This window comes from Bubalus kerabau, chromosome 19 (assembly GCF_029407905.1).
Source record: "Bubalus kerabau isolate K-KA32 ecotype Philippines breed swamp buffalo chromosome 19, PCC_UOA_SB_1v2, whole genome shotgun sequence".
In the NCBI taxonomy this organism is placed as follows: Eukaryota; Metazoa; Chordata; class Mammalia; order Artiodactyla; family Bovidae; genus Bubalus; species Bubalus kerabau.
The window spans coordinates 14791698-14802697 of NC_073642.1; the positions used below are offsets into that span (position 1 = coordinate 14791698).

At 40.2% G+C, this 11000-nt stretch overlaps 1 protein-coding gene across 12 annotated transcripts in view; it reads right to left on the reverse strand.

Annotated features, from left to right (window-relative positions):
* CHD2 (chromodomain helicase DNA binding protein 2) overlaps positions 1-11000 on the reverse strand; it is a 108718-nt gene that overhangs the window by 32519 nt on the left and 65199 nt on the right. For 9 of the 12 annotated variants that reach the window (XM_055555473.1, XM_055555472.1, XM_055555474.1 and 6 more), the window contains 6 exons: positions 10117-10266; positions 9282-9430; positions 8025-8121; positions 7519-7611; positions 3931-4101; positions 2757-2992 (listed from right to left, as the gene is read on the reverse strand). In XM_055555473.1, the coding sequence (XP_055411448.1) occupies positions 2757-2992; positions 3931-4101; positions 7519-7611; positions 8025-8121; positions 9282-9430; positions 10117-10266 (896 nt within the window). The remainder of the gene's footprint in view (positions 1-2756; positions 2993-3930; positions 4102-7518; positions 7612-8024; positions 8122-9281; positions 9431-10116; positions 10267-11000) is intronic. The other 3 variants (XM_055555467.1, XM_055555468.1, XM_055555470.1) reach the window with 1 other exon arrangement.

An 11000-nucleotide genomic window follows, 5' to 3' on the forward strand; every position in this document is an offset into this window, starting at 1 on the left:
TAGTCCAGAAAAGTTACTAAGTAAGCAAATGACAACAACAAAGAACAGCAAACACAAAAATCTGCCTGGCAGGGGGATTCTGATGTCCAGACTAGCCACACTGTACTACTTAAAATGTCCAGTTTTCAACAAAAAGTTATAGGAAACAAGAAAGTATAATCCATATACAGAGGAAGAAGGCAGTTTTCAATGGAAATAGTCTCTAGGAAATCCGAAAGTTGAACTTAATAGACAAAGGATTTAATCAACTATTGTAAATATATACAAGAACTAAAGGAATCCACGTCTGAAGAATTTAAAGAAAATTTGAGAATGATGTATCACTAAATGGAAAATATTAGCAGAGATGGAAATTATATAAAGGAGTCACATATAAACTGGAGTTGAAAAGTACAATAACTAAGATGAAAAAAAATCACAGGAGTAGATGTGAACTGACAGAAGAAAACATCAGTGAAAAGGCAAGTCAGCTGAGGCTATCCGATGTGAAAGAGGAAAAGAACAAAGACTACCCTGCAAAAACAAAGGAGAAATTAAGACATTCCCAAATAAATAAAGACACAACTTGTTGCTACAGACCTGCCCTAAGAGATATACTAAAAGAGAGTACTTGGGGCAGAAATGAAAACACATGAAACAACTCAAATCCACATGAATAAACAAGAGCCTCAGGAGGATACCTGAGTAAGTAAAAAACACAGTGTATATGTATTTTTTTCAGTAACTTTTTACTTCATTCTGAAGGAGATCAGCCCTGGGATTTCTTTGGAGGGAATGATGCTAAAGCTGAAACTCCAGTACTTTGGCCACCTCATGCAAAGAGTTGACTCATTGGAAAAGACTCTGATGCTGGGAGGGATTGGGGGCAGGAGGAGAAGGGACGACAGAGGATGAGATGGCTGGATGGCATCACCGACTCGATGGACGTGAGTTTGAGTGAACTCCAGGAGATGGTGATGGACAGGGAGGCCTGGAGTGCTGCGATTCATGGGGTCGCAAAGAGTTGGACACGAATGAGCGACTGAACTGAACTGAATGATTTTAAATCATTTAAAATGATTTTAAATGACAATAAAAGCACAAAAAGGGAGAAGGAATGTACCTAAATTGGAGTAAAGTTTTAGAATACCACTGAAATTAAGCTGATACTAGTCCAAACTAAATTGTTCTAAGTTAAAATATTAATTATAATCTCCAGGGAAACCACTAAGAAAATAATTTTTAAAATGTAAAAGAAACAAGAAAATTAAAATATTATACTAAAAATCATGCAATACAGAAGAAGGCAGTAATAGGGGAAATAACAAAACAAAAAAGATACAAGACATAAAAAACAAAAATGCAGACATAAATTCTATTTTATCAGTAATTGCATTAAATGTAAATGGTTTAAAGACTTCAATCAAAACAAAGAAACCAATAGAATGAATTTTAAAAAATTATCTAACTAAATACAGCCTATAAGAGTTGCAAGTTAGATTCAAAGATACAAATAGACTGCAATAAAAAAGGGAAAAGATACCACACATACAATATCAAAAGAGTTAGAGTATCTACATGAGTACTGAACCAAGATATAAACTTTCAGACATAAACTGCTGCTGGAGACAAAGGACATTTTATAATGAGAAAAGGGCCAGTCCATCAACACAACATATCATCAAGTATACACACCTAACAGCAGAGCCCCAAAATATGGAACGCAATAACTGACAAAATAGGAGAAATAAATAATACAGCAACAATAGAGATGTCAACACCCATTTCCAGTAATGCACAGGACAATCAGGCAGAGGGTCAGAGAACACAGAAGACCTGAACAGCAGTAAACCAAGCAGGCCTAGTGAACACCTTTGGCACCTCCCACTCAGCCACAGCACAACACACAGCCTTCTCTGTGTGACACTCCGGGCAGGGGCAGCAGAAGCAGGGCCACGTACAAGATGGACTACCGATTCGCAAGGGTTAAGACGATGCCCAGGGGAAGGGTGCTGACGTCTTATCAATGCTTGTATGTATTTACGTTTTTCCATAATAAAGAAAGAAAGAAGAACAGAACAGGTGTAACATTTAGTGGGAAACAACGACCTCATGGTTTCAAATACTGACCTAAAAGGACTACATGATACAGTTAAATTAATAATATGGATTAGATCATAAAGCTAGCTATCTTCACAGTTTCTACTTTCTTCACCTGTTTAAAAAGATAACATAGAAACTAGGGGGAAATGGTGTCAATGCAACAATTTTAGATTTTTCTGGAGGGCAGAGGAATGTGAATCAGACACCAACAAATGTGTAATAAGTACTGAAACAGAAAGATACCTAAAACTGGCTGAAAGTGACAAGAAGCAAGCTGCCGAACAATATGCTGTGTATAACAACATGTGTATTAGTAAACCAAACTGATACCAGTATTAACACTAACAGAAAGTAAACTGGGCTTATCTGTACTCCTTTAATTTTTTATATTATACCATTTCTTCTATATACACTGTTAAATATGTATGCATGTATGTACTCAAATTCTTCAATAAAAACAAAAAAAAGTTCCAGCCCAAGGTGACCCCCAACAGCCTCTTTCCTCGTGGCTGGACTTTCTTCATCATGAAATGTTCAGAGCAGAGAACAAGAAGTAAACAAAAGAGCTCAAGTGAGGAAAAGCCTGGAGAAGGCAGAATCATCCCGGGGTCTTGGGCACGACTCCAGTCTCCCTGCCGCCCTCCGCCCTGTCACCCAGGTCAGGGATGCATCACCTGAGGCTTACAGCATGCCCACCCACACGTGAGGGGAGGGAGAGCAGGGCCTCCACCAACCTCCGGATCTCGGCGTCTGTGAACCCCTCCACCAGGTCCTTCCGCACACTTCGGGGACGCCCTCTGCGCTTGGGCTTCTTGTCGTCATCAGAGTCATCCGTCTCACTCTCAGAGGCAGAGGACCTCTGGGCCTGTCTCTTGGACTCAGTATCAGAGTCACTGTCATTTGTCTGAGCCTGAAAATGCAAAGTTACACTGTAGCAAATGCCAGGTCCAAGTGATCTAAGGACTAAGACCAGCCCATCTTAACTCCTTAAAGCTCGGAACTTCCTATTTTATCAGGCAAGTCAATCTGCCTTTAAAAAAGGAGGAGGCAGACAGCATGCGATGAAAGAAGATCTGCTTGTGTATTCACACTGCCAGAGACACACAGTCTCTGGTCATCATTAACTACATACTGTCTCTGGTCATCTGGTCATCATTAAGTACACTGGAATAAAAATATCTGGATTGTAGGTTCATGTTTACTTCCTTGGGCAAATTACCTCTCCATGCCTTTGTTTTCCATTTGTAAAATGGGGATAATAGCACCTATAATACAGGGTTTTCATAGGAACTAAATGAGTCAGTTAGTGTAAAAGCACTGACTTATGCCTGGAACACTGTGAATACTCAACGACAACTACTATTAGCTAGTATTGATTTACTAGGATCTTAGGCAAACCTGAGTGTGCTGTCACCAGCAAACTGAGTAATAAAAACAGAGTTTATCTATTTCTGTGTTCTTACAAAAATCAAATTAGACAGTGCCTATGATGGCACTTCGTAACTGAAGCAACTTTATATAATCTCCTACTAAGTATTTATACCAAGTGCTATGAAAGAGCATTTACAGAGGAAGAGACATTTGACTCTGAAAGCTGAAGGCCTCGCCAAGCAGAACCCAACTGTTAAAATTACTACTTTTAGTCTTAGGTGCAAAAAGCAGCCTTCTGTCAACCTCAAATCACGTCCAGCCATCTCACAAAGGGCCAAGATGCAGAGATCGAACGTATCCCAGGTACGCTCCTGGGCCCTGTGCACGCTTCCACTTCCCTCTGCTAAGTTCCCGAAACTCTGCCCTGGAACCCTGCACGTCAGAAGCACGTCCGTCTCTTTTGTCTCCCTTGATCACCTTTTTAGTGGAACTCCGAATTCGAGGCAACATGTAAATCTCTTCCAGCTCCTTCTGTCGCTCTTCTTCCTCCACTTTCTTCCTTTGCTCCTCTGGGATGATCTCATCCCAGTCCTTGTGAGGACGCTCGTCAAGCTCTTCTTCATCCTCCATTGTTGCAAAGTTGGCAACCTTACAACAAAAGGATTTCACTGTCTGACCGACATTTCACTATTTCCTGAACACCACCTACTGAAACACCAACTCATGCAGTGTTTTGAATCTAAAATGCTATGAATAAGAGGACTCTTATGATATTACATAATCAAAAAAATCAGTTTTCTACTAATTTCTCCCTTATCCCCTCAACAAAATCTACTCGCCGAGTTCTAAAGTTCATCAGGAATTTTACTGAAGAATAAAGAAAGATTAAAAGATACAAGCTGTCTTATGTTTTATTAAAAGACGTGCTATTAAATCATACACATTTTCTAATATATTAACTAGAACTTTTAGATTTATTTAGATGACAATATTTACAGGGAATTCCCTGGTGGCCCAGTGGTTAGGACTCCATGCTTCCACTGCAAGACTGCAGCGGACACAGGTTTGATCGCTGGTCAGGGAACTAAGATCCCACATGCTGTGCTGTGTGGCCAAAAATAAAGTAAACATAGACCATCACATCCGAGCCCCTGATGCTAGCCCGGTGAGGCCTGACAGGCCTGTGCACTGTAAGCTGGTACTGAACAGAGCTCGTCCGAAACAAGGCACAACTCAAAGCAGCAGCTACTGTCTAGTCAGCTGGTCACCTGATTCACTTTTATTACAAGTACAGAGGCTAACGGTATTTCATGATTTCACATGCTCACAACTGCGTTAAGTCTCAGGAATAAAAACGAAAACATAAAATGCAAAAAATTCAAGCAAACTGGGAAGAATATTCCATTTACTTCATTTTGTAGTCTGGTCACTAAGTCATGTCCAACTCTTGTGACCCCATGGACTCCTCTGTCCATGGGATTTTTCAGGCAAAAATACTGGAGTGGGTTGCCATTGCCTTCTCCAGGAGATCTTCCTGACCAAGGGATCAAATCCCAGTCTTCTGCACTGTAGTCAGATTTTTTACCAACTGAGCTACCAGGAAAGCCTGATATCAGACATTTAATTATATTTATACAGACATAATATGTATCCCAGAAAGAAAGGCATCTGCATGTATGAGTTTGAAAGCCTTAGACTATGGCTACAGAGAAACATCTACTAACTCTGGCCACTTCTGAGCACTGGTGGGCAGGCCCCAGGTCAGGACTGAAGTTAAAGAGGTTTACGAGGTTCCATTCCTCAAAATAACTTAAGAGCTGACACTGAAATCAGAACTTTCGGGCAAAATTAACTCTAACTTCCAACATGGATATCATGTCTTTACAATCAGAATTTTAATATTACAGGACAAAACCAGAGGTATGTAATTTCTGAGATTTAAAATTTAACATTTTTCTGTTCCATAAAATGAGTCATCTGACTGATCTCTCAAGTTAAGCACTGTTTGTAACTACTTTAGATCTCACTTTGAAATAGTATTAGTTGATACAAATACCAATACTACAGATACATCAGTGGTTCATGCAGTTGGGAATTTAACTTTCCCAAGAGTGGTGTAGCACTCTACAGGCCAGAATCCCTGTCTAAGAAGTAATAACAACTCCAAACATGTGTGACTTTAGGAAATCTACTTAGCCTCCTTATATCTCAAGTTTCCTCATCTATAAATGATAATAACAGTGACTCCAACATAACATTGTTGTAAAAACTGAAAGACTGATATACAGAATGCACTTAAAACAGTGCTTACAGTATAGTACGAATTTTCTAAGGATTGGTTATTATTACTTAAGAAACATGTAGTCATAAATACCTCAAAGAAATGTTTGTTATGTTTCCAACAAGTTAAATTAGGTTAACAAAAAAGAATTATTAGGAAAAGAAAGTCAATTCAGTGACACACTCCAGATATAGAGTCCCTATTTAAGCAGAATCCTACCTAACCTGATGCTGAAACATAATGGCCAAAAGGGCCTTACAGAAAGACAAGTGTCACCAATAATCTGACTTCTGATCAATCTGTAATATGCAGAAGTTTTCCAGATCTAAATAATCATATAATATTTTGACTAGGACACCATCATGAAGATTACGTCTGTTTAAGAAGGGAGCATTAGTCACAGAAGTGAAATCCAGTTGAAATGCTAACAATTCACCTCCATCTTCTGCATCCTTAAGACACATTAACTCTGATCCTAGAGCTCTGTGATCCACTCAACCCCTTTCTTCTTCTTCCACTGCGACAACTTCCACCTGTGGCCAACCCTGGACTTCATCACAAAGTACTGCTTCCTCCCAAACACTTCTCAGTCCTAGTGGGTCTACCACACGTAATCATCCATGTAGCCTCTTACCCTCTTCTCTAACATGCTCGGAACCAACCAATGATGAATCCACTCAACCACATTCTCACTTGAATCTGGGCAACTCTTTGCCACTTTGATGACTCTTCTGTGCCTCCTAAGCCAATCTTCCACCTTGGGATGAACAACTGATCCAGTTTTTCTGACCTCAAGTAATGCTGGAGAGTCATTTGATCCTGCTGACTTGCTCTAACATGAAGCCCCACCTTCTAAATTCAGCTCTAGTCCCTATCAAGTTCCTCCCAGAAACTCCTGGCTCCTGGATGGCGCCATCCCAAAACTTCTCCACTTCTCAGTAAACACCTCACTTCCTGGTAAGTAAGGTCACCACCTGCAGCTTCTACATCTTCTCTCCCCTCTTCTTCCAAAGTGGATTTTTCTTTTGTCTTTTGAAGGCCAATTCTTCCATCTGTGCTTTTGATTATATCCCTTCCAGTCTCCTCCTGGGCAATGTGTAACCAAATTATGCTTCTTTCATTAGAACTTTCAATGTTTTCCTATTCTCAAGCTCTTTCCTCAACCTATAAACATGGTAACACCTTTAAAAAACCTTACCTTGCCTGACCCTTCATCCTTATAAATTACTTTCGCTGTTTTCCTTACTAAGCTTTTTAATAAAGTCTATACTCAATGCGGTCACCTCCTACTCATCCGGTATCCAGCTTTTGCGTTTGGTCCTGATCTCATTTAATTTTCTATCAAATACCACCAACCATCCCACAACTTCCCTAATGCCACGAAGTCATCAGGAGCCTCCCCACTGCCACCTTCTATTTTCATACCTCTGACCTCTCTTTGTCATGATTCTATTAACATCTCTCCCGGAGTTCCACATTATCTAGTTCTCCACCTGTCCCACTGACAGCGTATTTGCAGCCTTACTCACACCACAACTATTTTTCTTCTGTCCACTGACTCTGGGCAAGATGGACCACTTCAGTGGTCACCCCCATGGGAAGGACTGTACAGTCTATATTCACACCATACTTGGAACTCTGGAGAGTGATTTTAAGGGGTATGAATCAAGTTAGGTAAAAAGAAAAGCAGAGAGTGTCTTGCACTGACAAAGTACTGACAGGCATTACTTATTATTGGTTCACAAATCAATGCCAAGGACTTTCTCAGACAATGATTTTAATACCTTAAATTGTGACAGAAGTTCATCTGTTGCACTTGTTGAGACTTCATTCTCTCTGGTTTCAGCCAAGCGCAAAATTTCATCTATATCCATTTCCTAAAAGAACATGGTGAAAAGCCAACAGTGGTCAAGCATTCACTGAGAATACTGGTGCAAATAAACCAACCCTCTTCTCTGATTCCATTTTCTTTTACACTCACAGTTTTTATAATGTTTTATATCCAACGTTTCAAACTACTATTTATACAAATCATAGGATGACACTTCAGAAATTTCAAGAAATAAAATTGGAATAAAGAACAGCAAAGTCAAAACCCTCCAGATTTTCTCATTCTTTCCCATTCAATTCTGTAAGCACTTTCAGCCATATAAGGAAAGAGAGAAACTATGTTCTGCAAGTAACTACTCTTTCTTTAGAAAAGTCTCAGGCTTAGAATGTGCTTCCAGAAAAATTTAGACTCTCACAGATGATACTTATCAAGACATTCTTTCCCCTTGCTGTTAATTACCTGAGGCTCTGATTCTTCCCCTTCAAGCTCTTTGAAGAGATCCTCTGCTCCAAATTTCAAAATCGCTGTCAGCTCTTCTTTATTAAAAGGATTTGAACTGTAGAAGTAAAATGTAGTTGTAATCTCTTAGGGACATCAAATAACCTCTATTGAGTTCTAAATACATATTCTTCCTAAAGAGGTCCAACTACTGGTGAGAACAGAAATTCTGCCACAAGAAAAATGATCTCACAAATATTTCATGGTTTTTAATCCACAGGATGAGTCTATAGTGGTAAACTTAACAAAAGACTAAGACAGCAATTATTTTCTGGTTGGTTCATATATTTACATGGGTAAACAAGAAAGGTAATTAGCAACATGACAGAAGGGAATCCTCTATTCATCCTTTAATTCAGAAAGTTATTGTTCACCAAGAATTTTCAAACACCTCCTCTCTGGTCCAAAATAAAAGAACAAGCTTTTTCTGTCCTAGTTTTCTTTTTAGTGGAAAATCATCATCACCCAATTAGAAAGGGCTCATTTGATTTAACCTGTAACACAACTGTAAGACTGCCACAGAAGGTACTCAACAGTCTGGTCAAAATGTAAACTCTCTAAGAGAAATTGTTGTGCTTCCAAATAAAGCCAGCTGAAACTTAACTATTTTCCTTTCACACCCTTTTGTTTTCAGTAGGAAAGGCAATCTCCACACCCAACATTTTTACCAATAATAAGAAACGGCTGCCAACTCAACCTGCTGCAGCCTCGCTGCTGAAAAGTCCAAGGCAATACCGTGCCAGGCAGAAAGCCTGAGGGCGCGCACACAGTTGCCACTGCTGCTGCTGTGTCGTACAGGACAGGCAGAGGCAAAAGCAAGAGGCTAGAGAGGAGGGCAGCAAAGATAAGAGGGCACATGCAGAGGGCTGGTACCCCCCAAAAAAAAGAAAAAAGAGGAGGGCAGCAAAGACAAGAGGGCATATGTGGAGGGCTGGTATGCCAAAAAAAAAAAAAAAGAAAAGAGGAAGGGCAAGAAAGACAAGAGGGCACATGCGGAGGGCTGGTACGCCAAAAAAAAAAAAAAAAAAAAAGAGGAAGGAGAAATGGGGAAGGCAAAATAAAATCAAAGTGTTATCTTGCAGTTTTGGCTTGGTCCTTTCCAGGTAATCAACGGATTAATGTCTGTTGTAGAGCATCTCATGAGAAGAATGAATGAATTACACGAAATGACGATGTAAAATTGATGTCTGCTACCTCTCCCACCTTTCTGGCACTTACTTGGACCTCCCAGAGTTGTTTTCCAGAACCGTTCGGCCAGTGGTATCCATGCGCTGAATCACCAGGTGGTCCAATACCATCTTCTTTTTGGCCCGTTCTATGATCTCTTCCTCCACGGTCCCCTTTGTAACCAAGCGGTAAATATTTACCTGTAGGAAAAGGCAATGTTATGCTTATGGCCTGTTCACACACACAGAAAGTTATTTCTGTCTAAAACCAAGAGGGGAAATTTAAAAAAAAAAATCTGTTCTCTGCTATGGCTTACTATTTGTAAGTCATTGATCCAAGCAGACAACTTAAGCATTAATATATATAATATCTTCTACTATGGGCAGCATGCTACATTCTTAAATAAAAATTGCCTCTAAGAACTATTATTATAGCCTTGACCTAACAATAAAAATGCTGCTGAAGAATTATCTGTTTTACCAAAACTGAATCTCCAACCACATATGAAACTTAAATGGTAGCTAATACTGGAGCAGACTTTGAAATTCATCCTTGAAGGAACAAGTGTGTACTTGTGCAGCATACAGCAGCGCTAACACTAACCATGTGTAATAGAAGTAGACTGTGCTGAACAATGTGAATATCACAACTTTTCTATACAAAAATAGGAATTTTTAATTCTAAGTCTATTCATCATGTACCTTTGAGTAAGCCAGAAAGTTACTGGTCATACACTTTACAAACAGTGAAAAAGAACTGGTCCATAACTATAGGCTCATCTCATCTCAGCCCTAAAGACAACGTCTCTCTACTAGCTAATTAACAGATATCTACCCATAGACAACGACCTCCCCTCCAAGCCACATCCAAAGGCTTCTCCACTGACCTGCTTCTTCTGACCAATTCTGTGGGCTCGGGCTTGTGCCTGCAAGTCGTTCTGGGGGTTCCAGTCAGAGTCAAAGATGACAACTGTGTCCGCTGAAGCCAAATTGATTCCCAGGCCACCAGCCCTTGTCGAGAGCAGGAAACAGAAGTCCTGTACACAATGCAATATACTACTTTATGCAGTGGCCTCTCAGAAACAGTCTCACAGTCCAACAAGCCCTCACACCTGGAAACCCCTGCAGGTGCGAAGAAAAGTGAGATATGATGGACAAACTTTATGGAGGCTACAAGAATGTCAGGGACTTGATGGCAGAGTGAATTTTCATTTGATTAAAAGGTAAGAGTTGGTGCAATGAGCTAAGGGAGTCAAGTAGAAATGGATAAGGCAATAGGAGCAAAAGAATTAGTGGTCTTGCCCAACTAAAACTAGTATACAAGTAGTTAACAAAAACCAGACAAACTTAGTTATCAACAGATCACTTCAGTAAGTTGTCTACATACTTATTTCCTGGGTAAAGGAGAGTTATGCCATGTAAGGCAGGCAGTCCGTATAAGCAAGGAAACTTTATTGAGCAAATGTCCATTCATTTATTAGGCTGCTGAGGAATACAGAAACACTGTACTGACAGGCGACATGACGGAGCCACGGCAGCACAGGGCCCTCAATCACCATGGACACGCACCAAGGAAACCAGGGAAGGACAAGCTGAAGAGCCGCATACGAGAAAGACCCAGGCCCTGACACACCCCAGCTTCCACAGCAACGGCATAACAGAGACTGGGCAGGCACCCCACACCCGTCTGCATCTCGTGAAAGTGGTATCTGCATCTCAAACACTGGTAGTTTTGAGTTATCTTTTGATAAATGGCTGTATTTAATACATA